General features: G+C 43.2%; 1 protein-coding gene across 1 annotated transcript in view; it reads left to right on the top strand.

Annotated features, from left to right (window-relative positions):
- Positions 1-27,088, top strand: part of LPCAT2 (lysophosphatidylcholine acyltransferase 2) — a 56,276-nt gene that overhangs the window by 3,250 nt on the left and 25,938 nt on the right. The window contains exons 2-6 of the mRNA XM_006273016.4: positions 10,639-10,778; positions 12,841-13,058; positions 17,093-17,205; positions 20,005-20,065; positions 22,159-22,217. Of these exons, the coding sequence (XP_006273078.2) occupies positions 10,639-10,778; positions 12,841-13,058; positions 17,093-17,205; positions 20,005-20,065; positions 22,159-22,217 (591 nt within the window). The remainder of the gene's footprint in view (positions 1-10,638; positions 10,779-12,840; positions 13,059-17,092; positions 17,206-20,004; positions 20,066-22,158; positions 22,218-27,088) is intronic.

Raw genomic sequence — 27,088 nt, 5'->3', positions numbered from 1 at the left:
GCAAATAATTATGATGTCATAGGGATAACAGAGACCTGGTGGGACTCCACCTATGACTGGACCATAGATATAGATGGCTATACCCTGTACAGGAGGGATCGTGTAGAGAAAAGGGGCAGGGGTGTAGCTCTCTATGTTAAGGAAAGCTACGCGTCCCTGCAAGCCGATATTGGTGACCAGGGTGGATGGCTGGAGACCCTCTGGGTTAAAATCCGTGGGGAACACGGCACAGGGGACGCAATGGTGGGAGTCTACTACAGACCTCCCACCCAAAGTCCTGAGCTTGACCAGGAGTTTGCCCGGGAACTGGCTGAGGCCGCATGCTCCAGGACCATGGTTGTCATGGGTGACTTCAATTACCCGGACATCTCGTGGGAGGATCGCTCAGCAAAATCTGAGCGGTTACAAAGCTTCCTCTCATGCGTGGATGACCTCTACCTGACTCAAGAAGTCTATGGGCCAACGAGAGGCAAAGCGCTGCTCAACCTGGTACTGGCTACTGGGGATGACCTAGTCGGTGACCTAGTGATCGATGGGAAGCTGGGTGACAGCGACCACGAGCTGATCACCTTCACCATCCGCCGAAAAGCTGGCAAGTCAGTCAGCAACACGGAAGTCCTTGACTTCAGGAAAGCCGACTTCGACAAGCTCAGGAGGCTTGTCAGTGAGGCCCTAAGGGACCATGACCACGGGGAGAGGGGAGTTCAAGAAGAGTGGTTGTCCCTCAAGGGAGCAATCCTCAAAGCACAAACTAAGTCTATTCCATCTCGGAGGAAAGGCAGCAAGAGGGCACAGCAGCCCCCCCTGGCTCTCCAGGGACCTAGCAGACCTCCTGAGGCTAAAAAGAAAGGCCTACAAAGGATGGAGGATGGGAGTCCCCTCCAAGGAGGATTATTCTGCACTGGTCCGGTCCTACAGGGAGCATACCAGGAAAGCCAAGGCTGCAACTGAACTCCAACTGGCTTTGAGCATCAAGGACAATAAAAAGTCCTTTTTCATATATGTGGGGAACCGGAGGAAAAGCAAGGGCAACGTTGGACCCCTGCTGAACCAGATGGGGCAACTTAAAACTGACACCCAGGAAAAAGCCAACCTATTAAATAGGTACTTTGCGTCGGTCTTTCATCAGTCCCATGGGACGCCCATGCCCGCTACGGGACAGGGAAGTCCGGGTGAGGGTGATCCCCTGCCCTTCATTGATGCTGACTTTGTGAAGGAACATCTTGAGAAGCTGGATACCTTCAAGTCAGCTGGCCCTGACAATCTTCACCCCAGGGTACTCAAGGAGCTGGCGACCATCATAGCCCAGCCTCTAGCACGGATCTTTGAAAACTCTTGGCGCTCTGGTGTAGTGCCCGAAGACTGGAAGAAGGCCAATGTGGTGCCTATCTTCAAGAAAGGAAGGAAAGTGGATTCGGCCAACTATAGGCCCGTTAGCCTGACTTCTATCCCGGGGAAGATCTTAGAAAAGTTTATTAAAGAGGCCATCCTTAATGGACTGGCCGACGCCAACATCTTAAGGGATAGCCAGCACGGGTTTGTTGCGGGTAGGTCTTGCTTGACCAATCTCATTTCCTTCTACGACCAGGTGACCTATCACCTGGACAAGGGAGAAGAGATTGATGTCATATATCTTGACTTCAAAAAAGCCTTTGATCTTGTTTCCCATGATCACCTCTTGGAGAAACTGGCCAATTGTCGCCTTGGGTCCTCCACGATCTACTGGCTGGAAAATTGGCTCCGGGGTCGGACCCAGAGGGTAGTAATTGATGGAAGTCACTCATCATGGTGTCCTGTGACCAGTGAGGTCCCCCAAGGCTCTGTCCTTGGACCCATACTGTTCGACATCTTCATTAATGATGTGGACACTGGAGTCAGAAGCGGACTGGCCAAGTTCGCCGATGACACCAAACTTTGGGGCAAAGCATCCACACCAGAAGACAGGCGGGTGATCCAGGCTGACCTGGACAGGCTCAGCAAGTGGGCGGACGAGAATCTGATGGTGTTCAACACTGATAAATGCAAAGTTCTCCACCTTGGGAAGAAAAACCCGCAGCATCGTTATAGGCTCAGCAGTGCTATGTTGGCTAGCACTATGCAAGAAAGAGACTTGGGGGTCATCATTGACCACAAGATGAACATGAGCCTGCAGTGCGATGCTGCGGCTAGTAAAGCGACCAAAACGCTGGCTTGCATCCATAGATGCTTCTCAAGCAAATCCCGGGACGTCATTCTCCCCTTGTACTCGGCCTTAGTGAGGCCGCAGCTGGAGTACTGCGTCCAGTTTTGGGCTCCACAATTCAAAAAGGATGTGGAGAAGCTTGAGAGAGTCCAGAGAAGAGCCATGTGCATGATCAGAGGTCAGGGAAGCAGACCCTACGATGACATGCTGAGAGCCCTGGGGCTCTTTAGCCTGGAATAGCACAGGCTCAGGGGTGATCTGATGGCCACCTATAAGTCTATCAGGGGTGACCACCAGTATCTGGGGAACGTTTGTTCACCAGAGCGCCCCAAGGGATGACGACTAGGTCGAATGGTCATAAACTACTACAAGACCGTTTCAGGTTGGACATAAGGAAGAATTTCTTTACTGTCCGAGCCCCCAAGGTCTGGAACAGCCTGCCGCCGGAGGTGGTTCAAGTGCCTACATTGAACACCTTCAAGAGCAAACTGGATGCTTATCTTGCTGGGATCCTATGACCCCAGCTGACTTCCTGCCTCTGGGGCAGGGGGCTGGACTCGATGATCTTCTGAGGTCCCTTCCAGCCCTAATGTCTATGAAATCAATGAAATGAATACATTTTGATAAGGGAAAAATTATGCACTCATCACCTTTAGGTTATAAGGTTTATCTAATAAATAAAAACAAGTTTTAAAGCTATTTTTCTCAAAGTTTATTTCAATCTTCACTAAGATAAAGCTTGACATTTAAACAAATGATTAATTTACTTTGGGTTTAAAAAAAGGAAAATATGGTAAATGACACTTCTAAAATAAAAAAATGTTGAGAATGGTAAAAATTTGAAATAAACAAATGTGTGCTTAAATGAATATTTTGCTATAGTGCATAATAGCATATTCTTCAGGTTGAAAATACTGATATGCAACTGCATGCAATCTTATGATAAATTTGTTCTACTGGTTATTCACCAAGGAGAATCACCTTTTCTTTACAAAAATAACTGAAAAGTACAAATGCAACTAATTAATCTTTTGAATAAAGGTTTCCAACTTTTGGTTTAAACCACAATAAAAACAAATTGATGTAAGTTACTTGTATTTAAAGCAGTCCATCCTGACTGCACACAAGTTGATTGATATCTGTAGCTATATCTTTTTGTTTCTAGCAATTCTAACATGATAAGTGCATCTTGAGGACATGGTAGCATCCTAGATTAATTCAGAATGAGTGTTCCATGTGTAAGTCTCTATCTTGGTTGACGTAGTAGAGAATTAATTCAATAAATCCAGAACTAAAAGCTGCTGTCTATTGAGCTACAGACTAACAGACTCACCTGCTGTAAATTGGGCACAAATGGGAATGCAACAAACAGTGACCAGTGGGTTATGTGTCTTTATAAGGGTTAGTGGGCACGTCTATATGTTCATTAATGTGCTTTTCCTAATGCACATTAAATTTATTACGTCTAATGTGAGATACCAAATAAATGCATTAGGCTGCCCTACTGCACAGAAGTGAAAGTGCACGCTTTTTCAGTGACACTTAATGCACAGTAGCCTATTTACTGCATATTAACACCGTTTTTTACGTGATGTTTTAATGCACAGTAAAATAGGTGACTGCGCACTAAAGTATTCGTATAGATGTGCCCAGTAAGGAAAGGAGCAGACGCACCTGTTGGAGACACAGAGCTATGGACATGTAAAGTCAGCAAAACTGATGGAGTGAAGAAAGTGTGGGGGAAATGTGACACAAGGTAAGGAGGTGTGTTAAGGTGTGGAAGAATCATGAAGAATTTTGGTAGTAAGTCCAGGAAACTTAAAAAGATTCAGGGGGAGGTATGGTAATCGGAGTGATGGACAAGAAATAGCTTTTCTAAGGGGGTTTAGAGGAGGTATAATGGATTGGAAGGAATGAAGGCAGCATTTCTATTGGAGGGGCCCAGAGAAGAAGAGAAGTGGTGTGGTAATCCAAATGGAAGATGGTGTGGTCCTATCTGGAATCATCAGGTGGTTAATGGAAAGGTTATAAAGAAGAAAGCAGCAATTACATACAACCTAAATGTGTTTGCTGTACAGTGATATGGGGAATTGTATTGTCAACAGTATTGCATAACTGGAGGAAGGGCAGTTACTCTTCCTTCTCTTTTAGAGGAAGAATATGGAATCCTTGCCCAGGTTAAGCAGTTGGTGGCATACCTTGACTTGCCAGCTCAATGTTCAACTTTGAAAACGTAACATTTGGAGTTTGATCACTCAGCCCCTCATTTGACTGTAGTCATTATGAAACTAATTGGTCCATATGGACAGATTTATTTAAACCAGAGATCCTACCAGGTTCTCAGTATTGGATGAAGAACTACAGTAGGGATATTTTCCTTTTATGAACTTTGTCTATTATCTGCCCCTGAAATGAAGCATCTCACTTGATGCTACTGGGCGCCTATACATGAGCAGCGGGACTGCATCGGAACAGACTTGATTAACTGAGTCTGCTGGAGTGTGGTAATTACCATATCAAAAACCTTGCTTACCATATCAAAAGCCTTACCATGTTCAAGCAGACTCCAGTGGTTCATGTATTGGTGTCCCTGCACTGAAATATGGTGGCAGGGGTGCTTTAACTAAAGCTCATTAGATGCACAGATGCTCGTTAGATGAGCTGTAGTTAAAGTGCCCCTGCCACCATTTTTCAGCACAGAAACACTGATGCATGAGATGCTCCAGGTGCTCTAATTAAAGTGCCTCTCCCCCACTCCCGGAGCACTATATAAATGCCTAGTTCTGGGTCTTAATAGTAATCGAGCTTTACTTGCACTTTGGCTTGAATTACTGAAGGTAAAACTGAAAGTCTTGTGCATTTGTCTGTTGTAAAGATAAAAGAATGAAGTAGCAAAAAAAGAGACTTCAGAGACTTTTTGATAAATGTATTTTTAGGCAGATGTGCAGGTTATACTGATGCCAGGTATGTGCTTTCTGGGTCACTGTATAAATAAGTTGAATCAGTTTGTGCTATATCAGCTGCACAATAGGATATGGAAGGACAGAAGACTTGAGGGCACAACGGAGGTTAGGCACAATTAAGTGTAAAGGGAAAGAGGAAAGAGAGAGATTTAAAGTTTCCTAGGCCCCATATATACTGCTATGTATGGGTATTGTATTATATGGTTTGTAGAATATCTTGTGAGTCTTTTCACTTGTCTTCAGCTAATAATACTTATTTACAGGCTAATTGTTCACATGTTGAATGTCAGCCTGTAGAAAAAAGAAGGTTTCCTTAGACCACATGTTTCTGACTTTTAAATATAAAACCTTTTAATAAAGCTGTGGACCATGGTGTTCCTTCCTAGCTGTAGCTTCATTATATTGAAATAACAGCCAAGAAATAAGGAATGTGTTCTTTGAGGAAACCATGCACATTTTTGGCCCCCTAATGCAAAGTTTTTCAGGCAGGAACTTTAATACTTGATTCGCCATATCCGTACATGTGGAGAGGGCTCCTCCTGAGCATCTACAAAGGCGATTTGTTGTCATCCTTCATAGCTCTTCTTCAGACTTCTCACTACTGTGAGGCTCACAAATTCTGTGCATTTTTATTGTGCTTCCTCTTGTGCTCTGGAGCACACACTCATATCTGTGGCACAAGAGCTTTTGCAAGGTATCTCATTTTGCTAGGTGTCTGTGGTTCAGCAACTAGCACAACGCAACCACAATTCCTGACTACAGTCTATGAACTGCAAAAAAGGGTAAATATACTTTTCGATAGACAGTGCAGTAGAGGGTCTAGGACAATACTGAAGAAATGGTGACACGGGTGACAGAGACACAAGGAAAATTACAGCCAATATAGTATGTGGAGTAATGGATGAATGATTCTTAAATCCTTTTTATATCCATAGTGCCCAGTAATTATTAGTTCATTTTAATGAAAGAGAAAAGATACATCAAATTCTATTATATTGCTAATCAAGCTGTGCAATTTGGAAACTACTTTCCAGAAGTTTTCTCTTGTTTGGAGCCTTGCTTTTACTGAACAGCAAGTAGCCATTTGTAAGGAACAGGTTAGGTGGTCTGTCTTCAACAGAGGAACACTTTTCTTTGCTACAGATTAAAAAAATTAAAAATAAAAAAGCTTACAGGATGGAGACAGTGCCGCATCCATTCTAGCATTAAATATATAAAAAACTTGTTTGGCCCCTGTAAGGCACTTGCTGCAGTGTAACTTCCTAATTCTGGAAATTTGATTTGTGGATATGGATGTAATACCAGTTAGATACAGCTTTTTAAAATGGAAGTAAGGGAGGTGTTCCTCAAAATGAATTCTAGTTAATACTCAGTTGAGCATTATTTCAAAACTCAAACCAATGCATTAAGCCCATCTTGCATTGTCATTAGTTAGGTCAATTAATACCAGCAGCCTTTAGAATACTTCTTCAAGATTTTAAATAGGTTCACTATATAAATACAGCATGTCTTGTTAACAGCAGCACAAAAAGCATCCATTGCCAATAAAGTTGCACCAATATATCGAGGCCACTGATAAAAGGAAAATTAACATTATTAGCTATCGGACTCTTGGCCAGTGTAGCCAATTAATGGACTGATAAATATGCCTTCCAGCCAGGGCTCCCAGACACCATGTGCATGCATGCAGGCACATGCATGCACCAGCTAGGAATGCAGCCAGGAAGACAGCATCTTGGAGGTAAGTCTGTGGAAGAAAAGGGGCATGGGGGAGGGAAAGGGCATGGGGGGGGGAAATCAAGGCCCCCCAAGGTGAGGGAGGGAGTGGGGCTGGGGCAGAGTGATGAATGGGATCCTGGGGGAATGGGATGGAGCCCATGGTCAGCTTTCCAGGGGATCAGCATCTCGGCACTTAAAAATGGCAGCAGGGGTGCTTGAACTAAAGATCATCAAAAGAGCTTTAGTTCAAACTCCACTGCCACCATTTTTAAGCGCCAGGATGCTTTTAACCGGAGTGGGGCAGAGACAGGCTGCTCACTGTGGGCTCTCTTTGCCTTGCTGCCTTTGCTCTGGGAGCTGTGTGCTGGCTGCACAGCGCCTCCTGTGCATCTAGCAGCTGGAGGCACAGCTTGCTGCTGCCACTGCCGCCATTTGATGAGCTTGATTTAAAGTGTCCCTGCTGCCATTTTTAAGTGTTAGGATGCTGATCCCCTGGACAAGCTGCCTGCTGCTCCGTTCCACTCCTTGCTCTGGCCCTGGAGTCCCATTCACCGCCCAGCCCCTGCCCCTACCCCTGTCTCACTGTGGAGGCTTCAAGCTGTCCTTCTCCTCCAGAGACTTACCTGCAAGGCACTGCTTTCCACACTGCTCAGCTGCATTCCTGTAAGCCAGTTATCAGATTGGTATTGGTTGGTATGCCTGGTGGATAATCAATGTCAGCCAAGAAAATCTTTATCGGTGCACCTCTAATTATTAAGCACCTGGAGGAGAAGGCGACTTGGACCTAGGGTGGCCATCATAGAGGACATTCCGGTTTTCTGCTACTCTGTCCTCTATTGATATGAAACCTGACACCTTTATGTCCTCTATTTTTCTCTTCAAGAGTTTCGTATCAATAGAGGACAGCTGGACTGTCCTATATTATGGCCACCCTATTAGGAACAGTCAACATGGATTCACCAATGGAAAGTCATGCTTGACCAACTTGATTTCCTTCTGTTATGAGATGACTGGCTCTGTGGATGTGGAGAGAGTAGTGGATATGATATACCTTGACTTTAGCAAGGCTTTTGATATGGTCTCCCACAACATTCTTGTAAGCAAGCTAGGAATTGGATAAATGGACTGTAAGGTGGATAAAAAAGTGACTAGATTGTCAGGCTGAAAGGGTAGTAATCAATGGCTCAATGTCTAATTAGGAGTCACTATTAAGTGGGATGTGCCAGGGGTTGGTTCTAGGACTGGTTTTGTTCAATATCTTCATCAACAACCTGGAAGATGGGATGCAGTGCACCCTTGGCAGGTTTGTAAATGATATCAAGCTCGGTGGGAGTAGTAGATATGCTGGAGGATAGGGTTAGGATTCGGAGAGACCTCAACAGATGGGAAAATTGGACCAAAAGAAATCTCATGGGATTCAACAAAGACCAGTGCAAAGTCCTGCACTTAGGATGGAACAATCCTGTGTGCCTGGTACAGGTTGGTGGGGAGAGGTTGGGAGCAGCAACTCTGCAGAAAAGGACCTGGGGGTTACAATGGACAATAAGATGAATATGAGCCAACAGTGTGCCCTTATTGCCAAGAAGGGTAATGGCATGCTGGGCTGCATTAGTAGGAGCGTTGGTAGCAGATCGAGGGAAGTGATTAGTCCCCTCTACCAGCAGTGGTGAGGCCACATCTGGACCACTGTGTCCCCTCTATTTGGTACTGGTGAGGCCACATCTGGAGTATTGTGCTCAGTTTTGGGCCTCCCACTACAGAAAGAAAGGATGTGGACAAATTGGAGAGAGTCCAGCAGAAGGCAATGAAAAAGGTTAGGGGGCTGGGGCACATGATTTATGGAGAGAGGCTCGGGGAGTTGGGCTTATTTAGTCTAGGCAGGAGATGACTGAGAGGGAATTTAATAGCAACCTACTACCTGAAGGGGGGTTCTGAAGAGGATGGAGCTAAACTGTTCTCTGGTGGCGTGTGACAGAACAAGGAGCAATGGCTGCAGCAAGGGAAGTTTGGTTAGTTATTAGGAAAAACTTTCTGACTAGTAGGGTAATAAAACACTGGAACAGGGTACCCAGAGCGGCTGTGGAGTCTCCATTCTTGGAGGTTTTAAAGACTCAACTAGACAAAGCCCTGGCTGGGATTATCTAGTTGGCGATGGTCCTGCATTGAGCAGGGGATTGGATTAGATGACCTCCTGAGGTCCCTTCCAAACCTAATCTTCTATGATTCTGTGTAAAAGGATATTGTTATACTGTCGTAGTTTTTACTATTGTGAAAAATTATTTGCATTAGAGTTCACATAATTTGCCCCAGCACTTAATATTTATTTTTTTCTGTTAATGTGTGACCACATCTAACCTTGCAATATGAATCTATGAATATACTATAGGAATGAGTGAGAGATAGTCGATTTCCACTCCCCGGCCCCCCCACACATGCTTTATTATGCTACTGGATGAATGGTTTTATGACCATTTTTAAATGGGTAGAATAGGCCATCTATGTTTTCCTAGGATATTTATAATGTATTTACTTACCAATTTTGAGAGAGTTAAGGGCAGAGTCCAAGAAAAAATTGACAATGAGAAGTTAATTTTGTGAGTATTGTGGTATATAAATATTGAGTCTCCTTATTAACTGGTCTCCTGGGTATAATGAAACATTGTCCTCTCTTTTTTCAATAGCTCTTCCACTTCAGTTTAGTTTAGTTGCTTGTACACTGAATTTTAGCATGTTGATGACAATTTTTTCAAACTTTAAGAAACATAAAATTGTTATTCTGAAGAATGCAAAAATACTGGTGTGAGATTTTCAAAGATGAGAACATATTGATTGTATGGTCACCATTCTTAAGCCAAATTAATCTATGTTTTAATATTTTCAAGACTTTGCTTGTGAAAGATTCCAGAGTAACCCTGGGGACTGAAGACCTTTAGGAACAGATTGTGTTCCATCTATTAGGTTCCTAAATCCATTTAGACACCTAAGTCTGATTTTCTTCCACCCTGTTCACATCCCTGAAAATCATTAATGCATGTACTTCTGTAATACCCGGTCATCTTGCCATTAAGACTGAGCAAAAAAATCAGGATCCATTGTTTTTCAGATATTAGAGCAGGGTGGAATATAATTGCACTTAGGCACCTAAGTCCTTTACGAGCCTAATAGATGGAATAAAATTTGGTCCTTGTTGTTTATAGAGCAGGTACAGTCTAGACATCACTAGTGACAAGTCCTCTTGCACAGTGCCTCATCTCCAAGTTGGCAGAACCATCTTAATTGGGATCATGGCCTATTTGGTTCTTGATGTTTCTGATTAGACTGAAACTGCAGAATAAACCTGTTCACAGCAAGCTTTATGGTGTGGATATGTGCTCACTAGAAAATAGAATTAGCAGAAAATCATGGGGGCATTGGCTGGTAGCAACCTTTTATTAGTCTTAGGCTGCGTATGATTTCTCCCCTAAAAGTGAGTGTCTTGTGGCATTTCATTCCTCTGAGGATCCAGGAATCTGAAATTTTATTACAGCACTTGTCCAAACACTGATTATGAAATGCTCCACAACAAGGGGTAGGAGGTATTCCCTTCCATTTATGTAAGCACCATGTCTTGTTAGAAACCCATAATGCACTTCTGATTTCTTTTTTTTTTTAAATCACATAGTACTGACATTAGTAATTTAAAGTACACACTATGTAATTGACAGATCAATTTTCAAAGGAATTTTGATACATTTTCATTATGCTTTTTTTTTTTTTTCTTTCTTTTTTTTACAGACTATCTTTTTGGGAATTATTCTGCTACCACTGCGGATCATATGCATTGCAATAATTTTGCTTCTAGCATGGCCTTTTGCAGCAATTGCAACTTATTCCCAGCCTCCAGGAGGGTCTGTACCACTCAAGGAATGGAAGAGGTAAAAAATTACTATCAAATTTCTGGTAAATTTTATCACAATATTCAAAAGCCCCTCCCTTTGATAATTCTTCCATTCAGGACTGGAGTATTGTGTGTCCTGTTTTGTGCACTGCATTTCAAGAAAGATGTAAACAAATTGCAGGGGTGGGGGGGTAAGTCTGATGGAGAGCAACAAAAATCATTAGAGGCATAGAAAACATGACTTCAAAGGCACCTGACCATGTTGTCATGCCTCTTTTTCCAAGGGCTGCAGTTGCACAGATTAGCTTCCAGTTGTGACTGTGCCACTGCTTTTTTTCCCCACCTCCTCCTAGTCAACGCCTAGGACAATTGGCCCCGTCACCTACCCTAGTTATGTTTCTGTACGGAAAGGTTGAAAGCGTTGGGATCACAGAATGTGCAGAAGGGAAGACAGAGGTGGGATTTGATAGTGGTTTTCAATATCTGAAGGGTGTTTTTAAAGAGGAAGGTGATAAACTATACTTTGTGGCTGCAAAGTGCAGGCCAAGAAGTAATGGTCTTAAATTGCAGCACGGGAAATGTAGGTTGGATATTGAAAATAGTTTTCTAACTAGTTAAACACAGGACCAGGCTACCTAGAGAGACTGCAAGTTAGATTAAACGCTTGGATGAGGGAGTTGAGACCGAGATGATCCTGCCTTGAGCAGGGTGTTGGATCTGATGACCTGCTGAGGTCTTTTCCAGCCCTGTTTTTCTATGATTCTTTGATGCTAACTCCAAACAAAAATAGTTTTGTTTCTCTTTTCCCTGCCTTCTTTTTGAGAATTATCTTTAGTTATTTACAATATCAAAGAAATTGCAAACGTATTGTGGGGAATGTCTGCTTCACATGTTTGAAACAAAATTAATGAGATTTCTGCAGTCTTGCAAACATCAGAAAGTTTATCTATGGGGACAGACCAAGTTAATGTGTGCTTTTAAACTTAATTCAACAAACACCTTGTTAAACTGGTTTGTTAAGAAGATAACTACAGTAAAAGCTGTGTCAACCAGTATTCTAGTAGTTGAAATACTCTATTAACTAGAATTTCTGGCCAGCCATCGAGATGCATGGAGAAGAGAGCTTGCACGTGGCAACTGCTACCACCACCCACCACCTGCTGTGTGTGTGGCTGCCACCACCTCCCCCACCCCCTCCCGCTCCACATGCAGCCACTGCCATCCTCCATCCCCTCGCCCCCCGCTCCGCGTCCGGCCCCAAATCCCTGCCTCAGCTAACCAGAATTTTTAGATAACTAGCACCCCCTTTACCCCACTCATGCTGGATAACAAAGCTTTTACTGTATATGCAAGTCAGGCCTTGCCTTAGAAATGATGCCAGATTGAATCTTTAGGAAGAGCTGCTCGTGAAGAAAAGTTCACAAATAGCCTTGGAACTTTTGAGAATGATGGTGACAGAAAAATATATATAAATGATGGTGCTGTGTTCATGTAACACACACACCTTGAGAAGCAGGATTGAATTGGTAATATTTGTTGTTACCACTACAACACTACTGTAAAAATAGCTGTAGCAACTGTAGCAAGTTGAAGTTTGGAATTCCAAGCACTGTTTCATAGCTGTGTCCATTACAGTGAGGGATTCTTGATTTAGTCCCTGGTCTTTCAGTCCTTGGATGCAGTCCAGGTTCTTCCTCCTCTGCAGCTGCATAACACTAGAGAGTGAAAACCAACAGGAAGTGAATTGCAGCAAGATCAGGAAATAGGTCAGAATTCCTGGGTAGAGGAACCTTATCTCTTTCCATTCTAACTGGGTTTTTTTTATTAAATCTGATTGTTTAAAAATATAGGATTGAAGTTGTTTCAGTGACTACTTTTGATTCAAACTAGAATTCATAATTACTGTTTACAGTACAAAAGAACATTAAAGTCTGTTTCTTTCTGACTACTGCTGCTTATGTCAGGGACCTCTAATGTACAGCCAAAGAAACCCTATTCTTATGGTTTTATTTTAGTTTTAACAGTGTGAAGAAAACAATGTCCTTGGTGACTAAGGAAGGTAATGAACTTACATATGCTGTTGCTTTTTCCTTTTAAAGGAGAATGATTCAAATCATCCTCAAGGGCCTAGGACGTTCCATGTTCTTTTCGATGGGCTTCCAAGTTACAGTGAAGGGGAAAGTAGCAAGTCCGTTGGAGGCCCCCATCTTTGCTGTAGCTCCACATTCAAGCTTCTTTGATGGGATAGTCTGTGTCTTGGCTGGCCTGCCATCAATGGTATCCAGACCAGAGAACCTGGCGGCCCCAATCTTTGGCAGTAAGTAAAGTGGAATCATTGACAAGGGATACAATTATCAGAGTCCTCCCAACTGAGGAGTTCAAGTTTCATTTTCAAAAGTGACTGAGGGTCAGGTTTTTAAGTATTTAAAGCAGTGGTTCTCAACCTTTTGAGAAACATCTCACCAACCATTTTGTCAAAAAACCTTGGTCCCACCATGATTAAAACAAAACCCCACTGTCTGAGAGATCATTTGATTCATCTGTTTGAAGTGCAAACAACTTAGATTTTTTTAAATTGGGCAGTGAGCTGAAGTTCCACCTACACAACCTTTGAAAGCATTGAGAAACACTGATTTAAAGCATCTAAGTGTCGAGATACCTTGTAATATCTACTACAGCTACTAGACATGAAATTCCCTTTGAAATCAATATGAATTAGGCACCTAACTTGCTTATGCACTTTTAAAATCCCAGGAAGTACCTACCTACATCTCTGGGCACTTAGATACCTTTGAAAGGACACACTTATATGTGTTAGTGTCTTTGAAAGTAAATAGAACATAGGCTTCCATGTCAGTAAGTGAATCTTGTAGCAAGTTATTCCCACTGAATCACTTTAAACCAGAACTAATGTCTTCATTTGAATACATGATCAATTCATCTCATAAGTGACATAAGTTTCTTTTATATCTAACATAACAGAACAACTTCCATGTATTCTGGTTTTTCATGTTTTGGTTTATTACATTAGAAATTATTGAGTGATGCTTTTTTTTCTAATTATGATTCATTTTTAACTATGACTTGTGTCAAGCTGTATTTGGATGAAAATTGGAATTCAGTTAAGATGCACAAAAATAGCTCTTAAAATTATTAAATCACTCTGAATGTATTTTAATCATCTTGGAATTTTCAGGCTCCTTTTTGGGAAAGGAACTAGGGAGACAGAATATTTAGGATGATCACTCCCATTAGGATAGAGGAAATGCATTCTTCCAACAGGACTGGAGCTAAGGAGCCCGTGCAGAGGGAATTTGACATGCAAGTGGCTTGCTCCTCACAGACTCCTTGCATGTTACTATGCTAAGGAGACTTTGAGGAAGCAGTGAAGTTGAAAGTTGCTGTGTAGATTCGCAACTCATTTATAGGACTGGAAAGTTGCAATGAGACCCCTTTGGCCCAGAGGCTAGAATGGGCTGTATTGTAGAGTAGTTTACAGAGGCTGAATTCTTTCTCCCTGCTTTCCACCCCAATTTTGGCTCCTCTGGTTGTGAGGAGCCAGATTTTAGACCTTCTTTTTGGTGTCTTCACGTGCTGATAGGGGACACAGCATTGGTTAAACCTGCTTCCCATTGAAAAGGCTGCCTTCACAATTCCTACAACAAGAAACTTCATTTTTTTGTTAAACAGGAGTTTGTTCTGTAGAAACAAATGCCTTTTCTCAGGAAAAATGTCTTCTGGGGTGGGAGCAAATGGGTGTGTCAAAGGGTTTGATTCACAAATATATAAATTATTTTAGACATCAAGTAGTTAGGGAGAGTTATTGGAAAAAGTGCAGAACAGGCCTTAATTAAGGAAATTATGCTTCCTGTACTGCTTTCTGTGATTAAACTCTTGGAGTTCACTCAAGTCTTCTCTCTCTCATATCAGGAAACTTTATAAAGGAAAGCAATAGCACTTTTTACTTTTCCATCCTCTGATTCTTCCACCCCCGCATGAATACAGAATAAAATATCCAACCCATTTTATTTCTGCAGGTGGACACAGGCTATAGCCTTTTTACAGATATCTTGTATAACAGCACTTTCTTTTTTCTTTCCATGGGGATTGGCCTGAAGGCTACAGTGTTCTTCATAAGCTATATACCTCAAAGCCAAAACCCTACAAAACAACACAGGAGACTTTACAAAATGCAGTTACACTATCAATGTCTTTTACAACAAGTATTATTTAAATTCTCATGGCAGAAAGGACAGTCTTATGGTACAGGTACTGGACCAAGCCTTGGCAAATCTGGATTCAGTTTCTGTCTTTGCCACAAACCTCTTCTGTGGTCAGACGCACAGCTTTTAATTTCTGTCTTTGTTTCCCCCCCTATAAAATGGAGGACAGGAATATATATTTCATTTTCCTCCCATCTTTTGTCTTGTCTTTTTAGCCCGGATACTATTCAGGTAAGGGCCTCTCTCTAAATACATGGTTATAATAGGGCTGTGCAAAGCTTCAGTAGCTGATTCGATTTGGAGGAGATTTGGCTCGATTCAGGGGCTGAATCTCTGATCGGAATCAAATTGGGAGAAAAATTAAAAGCTCCGAATCGATTCGAAGCATCTGAATTGATTTGGAAAAGCTTCAGAAAAGGTTTGACTGATTTGGAGATTTGGCCATAGACCAAACGGGCAACTGACAGCTGCCTCCAACTGGTAAGTCTGTTGGGGAAGGGAGTGGAGAGGAAAGAGGTGTGGGGGAGGGAGGGAGGGAAGGATTAGGGCTGGGACAAGCTGCCCAGCCACAGCCGGGGGGGGGGGGGGGGGGCGGAATTACTTGGGGAAGGGGGCGGGGGGAAGTGGGCATGGCAGGGCTCTGCCCTGCTGCTGCTGCTTGCCCAGCTGGGGTGGGGGTGGGATGTGAGTGCAGCTTGCTCTGGGTGGAAGGGGGCAAGTGGCAGTGCATAGCCCCTGCTCCCAGCGCTGTCACGTCCACATCAGGATTGGGAGCAGAGGCTATACCCTGCTGCTGCCCGGAGCGAGCTGTGCTTGCATCTGCTGCCTGGGTAAACAGCAGCAGCGCAGAACCCCCGCAACTCACCCCACCGGGGCAGAGGCAGGCACAGCTGGAGGAGCCACAGGAAAAGCCTCCGTGGCTGCCCTGTCCAGCCCCATCTGCCACCCGGCCCAGCCTCCTGGTGCTTAAAAAAAAGCCCTGCGCTCACTGGCTCTGGCCTTGGCAATTGGGGGCCTCTGGGAGCTCATACTAAAGCCCCCCCCCCATGCAGCGCAGGGCAGTGATGGGCAGTGGGGGATTGCCTCTCCCGCCTGGCACCCACATGGCAGCTGTCGCATTGTGCAGGTGCAGCACGGCTCAGCAGGGTGCTGCGCATTGCCTGGGAGCTTGGACAGCTCCACATGTCAGCTGGAGCCTCACAGCACTCGGCCCCAGTGGCCCCAGCTCCCAGACAGTGCACGACACCTTGCCGAGCTGCACTGCACCCGCACCATGGGGTAGCTGCTGTGTGAGTGCTGGGGGGGGTGGGTGATCCCTGCTTCCCCCCTTTGCCCCACACTGCACAGGGGTGTTCTGCCACGAGTGCCCAGAGGCCCCAGTTGCCATTGCCAGAGCCGGTGAGTGCACAGCTTTTCATTTTACTTGCCAGGATGCTGGTGCCAAGTCAGGGGGGAGATTGGGGAGCAGAGGATGTGTTGGGGGGACTCTGCCACATGGCTCGAGAGCCCCCACAGCCACTGTTACTGCCAGTGAGTGTGGGTTTCTTTTTTGTGGTTTTTTGATTCCCAGACAGCTGGGGCCGGGTGCAGGGGCTGGGAGGGAGAGGGTGATCGGGGAATGGGGGCTGCACGGGGAATCAAAAAATCAATGGGGGCTGATCGGGGAATGGGCGCTCTGCCATGAGTGCCCAGAGCCCCCACAGTCCCTGTACAGCTGGTGAGTGTGGAGCTTTTTTTTCTTTTCTTATTTATTTATTTTTTTTAACGTGTCAGGAGGCTGGGGCTGGGCAGGTCAACCCTGGGGGCTTCTCCCATGGCTCCCCCTCCCCAGAGAGAGGCAGGCACAGCTGGAGGAGCCGCAAGAGAACCTGCAGCTGCCTGGCTGTGCCTGCCTCTCCCCAGCCAATCCGAATCACTGAATCTAGATGAATCTTCTGAAGCTGATTCGGCCAAATCAGTTCAGGACTGTGATCTGAATCTCCAAATCAAATCACTTTTCTCTGAATTGCCTGAATCTAAATCAAATACTTCCCTATTTGCACAGGCCTAGTGATAAAGTGCCTGTTAAAATGACTCCTTGATCTCAGGTGCTAATATGATATGAGTAACTTGAATCTCTCTGTCACAGGAATTTTAAGTTCCCTTCAGCCTGTACTGGTATCACGTCAAGACCCTGATTCTCGAAGGAATACAATCAATGAAATAACAAAACGAGCAACATCAGCAGGCCAATGGCCACAGGTGAAATGGGCTTATTCAGTTCTGCAAAGTGGCATCTTTCCAAGTAAACTGTGAAGTTTAAGTATCAAAGGTCTTTTCATTTGGGCATATACTTGTAGCTATAACACTGAAGCTAGAAGAGACTGTGCCTGACTTTGGGTGCATCACAGCCTTTAGAAAAGGAAAGGGGGTTTCCAGCATGATTACCCTTGAGTTACGAAGGAATTACTTTTAAAATCAAAACTTACTAACAGCTTATTACAAATGTGTGCAAAGAACTCGAAGTTTTTTTCTTTTTTCCCACTTTGGGATCTAAGTGTGTCAATCACCCCTTGAAACTCGGGGGTTGTCTTCACTGAAGCAGTTGGCTCCAGTTTGGACACTTGAGTTAATTCACTCGGCTTAGGCTCCAGTGAGCACTTTCACCCTGTAAAATAATGCTTCATGCACAGTGACTGAATTACCATTTGAAGAGTTGTTGTAACCTAAGATACTCTATGTCCACTTCCTTGTTAGCACTAGTATTAGCAGGACTCGGGCTGCCCTCAGGCCCCATGAAAGGTTGGCTCATTCAAGCTTAAACCACCACTTATCTTTGTGGATAGGAGTCACATTAGTGGTAGAACTCTGGATTATACCGCAAGCTAACGATGCAGTGAAGACAAACCCTAAATAGACATGTAGCTTTACCTGCATCTTGGAAGCCACTTCACCAATTTTGCCCAAGTTGAGCCTGGTCTTAGCTGTGTTCTCTAACTTGCCTTGGGTAAGTCTTCAGCACCAAGCTGGGTTTTGTGCTTCTAGCACTACATCAGCTTTCTAGTCTGGGTCCCCTGAAGGAAGAATCCTCTGAATGTCAGGCTCTTCTGTAGAAAAACAGTGTTGGAGGAGCAGCTTCACAGATACCATGGCAGGCACTTTCTCCCTAGCGTAGGATTTCCTAAACTTATTTTCATTTCACATGGCGCTTATACAAAGCTCTTTAGTTAGAATTTAGATTTCTTAAATTTGGCTTATGAACACATACTCAGAGCTATCTTATAAATTTTTATGGCCTCCTTCATTATTTCCCTGTTTGTCAAGTGTTTGTCATGCAAGTATTTTAAACAAATACAAATATCAAGTCTAGGACAGGCTTCTAATAAAGTGCATAGAAAGTGACATGTGAGTGAGCCTGTGTGGTTATTTTTTACACACTTAAAAATGATTCCATGTAAGAAGACCGAACATAGCCCGGGTTTGTCAGCCTTCCACTCAAGAGAAAGGATACAGAGGTGGTTTTATACAAAAATAATCTCTTGCGTATCAGGGGCTGCTTAGGGTTGTGGTTGTGGCCTAAATTAGAACAGCCTTGGAGATTCCTAGGTTACAACATGTAACCCAGGCTCTGTAACTTCTGATCCTATGCATTAGCCACGTGGTTTTCTTTTCCCATTTGATCATAAAAAAATTTGGCGAGGGGAAAGGTTATAATTTTTTTTTTTAAAGTCACAGACTCTATTAATGCCTGAGGGGAAAGTATTGCCAGCATTCAAAGTATACAACAGAAAGGAAAGAGCCAGTAGATTTCCCCACTCTTTTTCCCTAAAACAGAGCATACTGAACAGTCCAGCGCTCAGCAATCTCTCCTAGCAGCACCAGGGTCCTGTTGCTTCCACAAACAGGCTACAACATATATGAGGCATATGTTGGTTATCACTTGTTCAACCTCTACTAAGTGCTTAGGAGCACTTGGGGCATGTTTTTATTTGTTTCTCAGAGGACCGTTATCTCCAGTCTAGAGAATGGCTGACTAGGTTTTACCTATGAGATTCTGGAGGCAAAATTATGTGGATTTCTTCAGCTATCAGCCCCTGGTCTTTTGAGTTGCTTTTTGTGCCTATATAACCACATTCTGGTTGTATGTCTCTTGGTAGCAGAATGGTTGTGTATATACCACCTTTTGTGTCTGCTGCTGTCCCTAGATCATTAATTAAAAGAGTCTCAGAGTTGCTTTAACTTCTGTGCACCCGCCTGTCTCTCCAAGGGGCTGTTCCTAAAGCCAGCAGTTATTAGAGCATATACTCTTTTATTGCAGCAATTGCCTGTGCAAAAGAAGAAGGTGGAGCAAGAGCAGCTCTTAAAGAATTGTTACAACAATGCTTTTCCCAAGTCACTTGTCCTTGCCCTGCTTCAGCATTCTGAAAGGGCAACATTGTTGGAGTGCTATGCAGTCCATAAGGAGTTTGCAGTGTGTCATATTGTAACTCCTGCTGATCTAATTGCTTTTAGAAGATTATTCTAAAACCTCCTGGGTATTTGGCGCGTGATTCATCAATGCACCCACTCCGAGTCTGTCTTTTGCTGCTTCCCCTTCACCCATGATCATCTCATCACAGTTGGCATCTAGTTTCATGTTGATAGCATCTGTATCTGTAAGTGCTTGAGTGTTGTCTTATATGTACTTGGTGTCAGTCCAAATTTCTGTTTATATCGCTTACAGTTCTGTAAGGAGGTAGGAACAATTTCATATTAATACCGACAGGAGATATTTCAAGGGAAGCATTGGAAGTTTTTCGTACTGTATCTCAGAGTTGATAAAGGCCATTCCCCAAATTCGCTCTTTTACAAGGTTTCCAAATCCAGATGAATTGAATCGCTGGCACTGCAGTTGTCCTACACTACTGCTTTCATTTCCTGGATGACAAAGTGATAACCTTGTGGTGCAGTATAAAGGCTCATCAACGATCAAAGGATCTAAATGAGAATTCAGACTATGTAACTGCTAATGCTAAAGTATATCCCAGCTATAAACTTACATACATTTTTTCCTTATCCAAGATCCTGATTTTCCCAGAAGGCACCTGTACAAATCGTTCTTGCCTCATCACCTTTAAACAAGGTGAGAGTTATTTTGTTGTATGCTTGTTGTTAAAATATCATGGACAAGTGTGACATGTGTTTTGAAAAGTCAATTAATTTGGAGTGGGGTGTCATTTATTTACCTATCATCTATGATGGTCCCATCCAGTTACTAACTCTTCTAAAAATCCAGATTTTCATAACTAGGGTATTTAGTTGTAACATTTTAGATTATTTGCATTACAGTAGTTTGAAACCGTATACTTAATTTTATATTGTTTGCAGTTGATTCACTTTTTCAGTTTCCAGAAGCTTGCAGACTGAAGTTGGACTAATCTGTTTCACTTTCTTTCTATCTTATGCTGTGGTCATGAAGGACTAAAGGATGTCCACTCATTTTATATAAAGAGTCTTCATTGAGAATTAAAAATTAACTGATAGAACCTCTTCTATTATACTAAATTTTTATAAAAATGTTATAGGAAACTCATTGGCAGACAAGGTTTCTTGGGTGAATCTGATATCTTTTATTAGACCAACCCAAATAGTTGGAGAATAGTTATTAAGCAAGCTTTCGGGTTCAAAAACCCTTCATCAGGCTAAGGAAGTTTCAGCAGTTGGTGTGTGCTCTTCCTGGATGGAATGAAAAGTAAAGAAGCCAGCGGCTGGGGTGGTCTGCATACAAGACAGGTAGTCAGTGAAAATGTAGATTGAGGAGTCAATGGGTGAGAGACAGGCTGGGGTGGGGAAGGGAGAGAAGGGGGATGAAAGTGGAGAGATACCTGGGGAGTCAGATGTCAGGCAGGTTATAATGTGTCATAAATCCAATGTCTGTATTTAGTCCATGATCTCTAGTATCCAGGAGGTTGATGAAATGGAGCTCATAGGCTCGTCTCTGGGAAGTGTTTTGTAGGTTTCCTTTGAGAATCAGGACTGAGAGATTGGAGAGAGAGACTCATTTTCACCCAATCAAATTCCTTTAGTTTGAGAAGCATTTAGGTTTTATCTGGCAAACCTCTAATATTTAAATTGGTATTGGTTCAAACGCAGAAGCACCTCTGAACTGTATTGTGTCATATAGGATAATTAACAGTTGCAATTATCCTGAGAGCATTCAGATAGTCTTTTTGTGCAATTTATACCTGTTAGTTGCTCAGGTCTAATATTAACACTTCAATGTAAATCTTTGCTGCACAGGGTTTAGTAGCTGATTTATGAAATCTACTCAGTCTAGTGTTTAGTGGGATTAGCATAATGGATTATTTGCCAGACAGAAAAGAGGATTTAAAATGGCAGTGTCTGTCAGAAAGCAGCCTCTGCTGCTGCTTGCCAATGAAAGCTCTACAGGCCTTCCAGGTGTTGCCGTAAGGCAGTTTAGGAATCCGCAAGGTGGTGATTTGCTTCTAGCCCTTGTTTAGCTGAATTAGATCTTGCCTAATCATCTCTTATGGTATTCTGCTTAAGGGTCATATGAATACCTAGGCCATGGTATTTTCTTAATGACTGACATTTATTCAGAGGGAGAAAAATAGTTCAGAAAGTGTGATACCTAGAAATAGTTCAGGAAGTGTGATGGCCCCTGAAGCTACATGTTTAGCAGCGTTGACCAAAGAGCTGTAACAACATGTGTACATCTAAGTGAATTGTAGCAAAATAAAAAAAACTACAATACGTTAGTTAACATTTGCACAATTCAGCAAGAGAAAATACTTTCAAAGGGGTAAGCCTTGTACCACAACTGATAGAGACAGATGGTATATGTGTGCTGTTACACATGACTGAAGGAAGGAAAAACATACTTGCAGTAGATAACGTATGATCTACTGTAGGTAATGAGTTGAAGAGCTTAGTATCACCAATTCTGAAAGGAATTGAGAAATCTGAGGGAGTCGCTGTTGATCTAAACCCTTTTCTGGAGCTCAGCCACACTGAAGAAAGGGCTTTTCTTATATCGCTTATCCTGTTTTACTTTAAAAAAGCTCTTAGTTTTGGGGTTCTTTTTTTAGTTGGTTGGGTTTATGATTGTACCGTTCGTTTGTTTTTCTTTCCCACAGCTACAGCTCCCCATTGTCTTAATCAATTAACATTTCCCAGTCATATATTTATTTTTTAAAGAGTGATTTATGGTTTCAGGTGCCTTCATTCCAGGAGTTCCTGTACAGCCAGTGCTGCTCCGATACCCGAACAGGATAGTAAGTAGATAATTCTTCAGCAGCTTACAGCTCTAGAAATAATAAAAAAAAATATCTAGACATAGTTGCTCTGACTCTTTATCACTAGGGATTCTGCTGTTATCCATTTTAAATCTATGCCTAATGGGCCCAGTTGCTTTGATCTAAAGGGGTAGCCAAGGATTCCCTATTGATACAAAAATATCCTCTACCTCAGTGAGATCTGCAGTATTTGTTCCCCCTCCTCCATGTAGTCGGGGTGTGCCAGGATTTCCAGGAATACTATTAGTATAATGGGTTTAGGCAGAAAGGTGACTTAGACTTCTTTCCCAAAGCTAAACCAAGGTCATACATAGACATTCTGTTTCTAGTAGGAGACTTGCTGCTTTCCTACTAGAAATCACAAGATTACAGACATTCAGGATTTTTCTTTCAAAGCAAAAACGGCCATTCCAAGAGAACAACCAGAATTAAATAGCTCCTGGGAGATCCAACTTCTGTATACTTACCTTCTGACAAGCTACAGTACAATAGTCCAGTTTCCCAGTGTGCTTTGCTCCCAACCTCTCCCTCTTCCTCCACAGGTGCGAGGAAACAATGCATTACTTGGCCTGGACTCTACTGCTCCAGCCAAGCAGGAAGCTCCTTCACCGCCCTTACATTGTACTGCAGGAAAAGACAGCTTGAAAGGCAGTCTGAGTCAGCCAATCAGGGCTGCCCAGTGCACTGCTGTCATTTGTTGCTAAGCAGACTGGGGAGTTTGCAGAGCATGCTGTTAGGCATGCACAGGGGCCCTTGGGTGCTCAGCAGCTTGGCACTTGAATGTCTGTCCAGGGGTCTCTGGATAAGTTTTTCTACCAGCAAGAAGAAAAAAAAAAAAAGGGAGAATTCTCTCAGATCATGTGAACTTGTGTTTACAACCCACGTTTGCACCTGAAAGGCTGACTTGTGTTAGTAATATAATACATTAGAAAGGGCATAAGAAATGAAATCCTGGTTTAAATACACGCTTGCTATATTTTTCTTTTAATATGTAAAAAGGCAAGTGAGTAGCACTTACGTACAATAGCACACTCTCTTTATAAAGTAGTAGCAGTATCCCAAATCTGAAATGTTTGCTGCCCTTGTTCTTTGTCTTGGTATTTAGTCTAGGTTTGTCATGGTTCTTCCTCTGCTTTTTTAGAGTTGTACGTTCTTTCTACTAGTATTACCTGCTCCCCCAAAGCAATCCTCTTTCTTCCTGAAGCATTCCACATTGTTTAGCATTTCAGACTGCTGTGCTTTCAGTAGTAATGTGTGGTAGTATTCCAGTGTCTTGTGAAAAACAACCATCCAACTACCATTAACACATTTCCCAAATCCCAGTCGCAGACAACTGAAAAATCAAACCCTAGTTATTTCATGTATCCAGCATAATTAAGTTTTCCACAAAAATACATTTCTGGGGTTTTTGATTTTTGTCTCGCATGTCTATACTTGTAAAATGTTCTAATTTGATTGGCTTAGAGGAGAGAGTCACTGCCTCACTATTCTCTAAGACTAGGGACAGAAATTACACTTAAACCAGTATAAGTGATCAGATACCAGTTCAGATCTGTAACACAACAGAAGTTTAGTGCACATAAACTGCTTGCAAAACGGCCAAAACCAGTTTCAGATAAACCTGGGTGCATGTGGTATCGGACTTAACTGATCTAGGTTAAATTGGTCTGTTGAACTTCTGCCCCAGAGCCCCTCCAGATTCAAATTAACTCACAGTTCCCCAGCATCCCACGGTGCTTTGCACCTCTCCCCCAAACCTCCCTTCTCAGGTGGGTGAGCTAGCCTTAGCCCAAGCTGTCTGCTTCAGCTGAGCAGGGAGGTCTGCTCTATTACCCCCAAACCACCGCCTTCTGGCCTAGGCCACTGCAGACATGTGGCTGCATTTCCTGAATCAAAAGTGAATGTCTATTTAGTTGCTTATTGGTTCAATCTACACAGTTTAGACTGACCTGCAAAGACTGATTCAATCTCCGCCTTGGGCTTTCTGATCGTCTGTACTTAGCCTAAAGTTAAATACAAAATGCGGCCTGCGGGCTGGATGCAGCCCACCAGGCCAGTCTATCCAGCCCACGGGGTCCCTAAAAAATTTAGAAAACTAATATTGATCTGCCCCTGGTTGCCTGTCATGCAGCCCTTGATGGCTTGCCAAACTCAGTAAGCAGCCCTCTGCCCGAAATAATTGCCCATCTCTCTCTGGTCCTAAAGCTTTGTGTTAAATTGTGTTTATGTAGCTTTACATTCTAATGTTGTGCAGCCATTAAAAACCCTCAGAAATGGATTCATAAGATAATTAAGAGATGCAGAGTGCATGCACCCCCCCCCCCCCACACACACACAATACATTTCTTAAATTCTGGGCAGTTCTGATTCATTGTCATGGATTGTCCATCTGTTTCCATCCAATGAAAATGCATCTGTAACTGATAATTGTGATGGTGTGTGTATTTAATCTCCTAGAATCATTCTAATAAACTAAATTTTCTTTCTACCTCTGCATGAAGAAAAATGCTCCACCAATGCTGCCCATTTAGATAAAAAAATATATTTTTTTGAAAATAATGTAAGATACCAGAATCACATAACTGTTCACAAATTTTGGTCAAATGTGGCAAAGAATGTTAGAAAAGTTTAATCCAAACAGCTTGATGTTTCAAATTCACCTTTTCATTTCATGCCTACTAATAAAGAGAGAACCCCAAAAAGGAACATAGCAGTGAATTTTGGCTAGAATAAAAAAAACCCTGTATGTGTTCATTTTTGTAGCCATATAGAAAGGACATCTGGGGGTTTGCAATTAGGTTACACTGCATCAAAGAAACTTGGAGTATTTTACTAATGAATTGCAAGGCATATTTCGTGGCAGGCAGATCGTGCCTGACCAATCTAGTCTCTTTTTATGACCAGGTTACGAAACGCCTGGACACAGGAGGAGGGGTGGATGTCGTATACTTAGACTTCAGGAAGGCCTTCGATACGGTATCCCACCCCAAACTGGTGAACAAGTTAAGAGGCTGTGACTTGGATGACTACACAGTCCGGTGGGTGGCGAATTGGCTGGAGGGTCGCACCCAGAGAGTTGTGGTAGATGGGTCGGTTTCGACCTGGAAGGGTGTGGGCAGTGGGGTCCCGCAGGGCTCGGTCCTTGGACTGATACTCTTTAATGTCTTCATCAGTGACTTGGACGAGGGAGTGAAATGTACTCTGTCCAAGTTTGCAGATGACACAAAGCTATGGGGAGAAGTGGACATGCCGGAGGGCAGGGAACAGCTGCAGGCAGACCTGGACAAGTTGGACAAGTGGGCAGAAACCAACAGAATGCAGTTCAACAAGGAGAAATGCAAAGTGCTGCACCTAGGGAGGAAAAATGTCCAGCACACCTACAGCCTAGGAAATGACCTGCTGGGTGGCACAGAGGTGGAAAGGGATCTTGGAGTCCTAGTGGACTCCAAGATGAACATGAGTCGGCAGTGTGACGAAGCCATCAGAAAAGCCAATGGCACTTTATCGTGCATCAGCAGATGCATGACAAATAGGTCCAAGGAGGTGATACTTCCCCTCTATCGGGCGCTGGTCAGACCGCAGTTGGAGTACTGCGTGCAATTCTGGGCACCACACTTCAAGAAGGATGCGGATAACCTGGAGAGGGTCCAGAGAAGGGCCAGTCGTATGGTTAAGGGCCTGCAGACCAAGCCCTACGAGGAGAGACTAGAGAAACTGGACCTTTTCAGCCTCCGCAAGAGAAGGTTGAGAGGTGACCTTGTGGCTGCCTATAAGTTCATCACGGGGGCACAGAAGGGAATTGGTGAGTATATATTCACCAAGGCACCCCCGGGGGTTACAAGAAACAATGGCCACAAACTAGCAGAGAGCAGATTTAGATTGGACATTACGAAGAACTTCACAGTTCGAGTGGCCAAGGTCTAGAACAGGCTCCCAAGGGAGGTGGTGCTCTCCCCTACCTTGGGGGTCTTCAAGAGGAGGTTAGATGAGTATCTAGCTGGGGTCATCTAGACCCAGCACTCTTTCCTGCTTATGCAGGGGGTGGACTCGATGATCTACTGAGGTCCCTTCCGACCTTAACATCTATGAATCTATATACTAATGGATTTCCTTTTGCAGCACACTGTAAGGAAGGCAGAACAGACACTAACTCAGTTGCACAGGTGGAGAAACATAGGGAACGAGGATACTGGTGGTGAAGAGTAGAGCTGGTATTAAAACCTTGATCTTCTGACTTCTAGTTTGTGTTTTAATTGCAAACACACTCTTTTGCTTTACTTCTAAACTTCTCCCCTAAGCTGTACAACAGTAGAATAGAAATACACTTTATTTTGTGTTTGATGCTTGCTGTATCGCTGCCAGTCCAATCACATAGCTGATAGCTTGAATAAAGGCTGCATTGAGTTTATACGTGCTGAATAAACAGCAGCATTGTACTGGGACCTAACAGGAGGTAACTACAAAAAGTTTGTTTGATTATGCATCATTGTACATATATTTAGTTTTGGCCAAATTCCTTTTCTATTCCTGTTAACCCTACAGCACCAGTATGACTTTAGGCATAAGAGCAGGTTTCTATTCAGCAAGCTTCAGTGGACCTGGTGTTCTAGTTGTTGCATCTTTAGTAAATACTCACTCATCATGTAAAAGAGAGAATGACCCAGACTGGCTTTGCAGATGACAAATTAAGTAAGGTTAATTTCAGGATAATTAAAACTATTCGGGAATTACTCTAGGGGGACCATACAGTTACAAAAACCAGACAGTCTATCCACTACCCCCACTTCCTACTGTCTCAATTCAAAGGCTAAAAATGAAATGCAAGTTGTGGGTGGTTCTTCTTGCTGCAG

Source organism: Alligator mississippiensis, chromosome 10 (assembly GCF_030867095.1).
Source record: "Alligator mississippiensis isolate rAllMis1 chromosome 10, rAllMis1, whole genome shotgun sequence".
Lineage (NCBI taxonomy): Eukaryota > Metazoa > Chordata > Crocodylia > Alligatoridae > Alligator > Alligator mississippiensis.
This window is presented reverse-complemented; position numbering and strand designations above follow the sequence as displayed.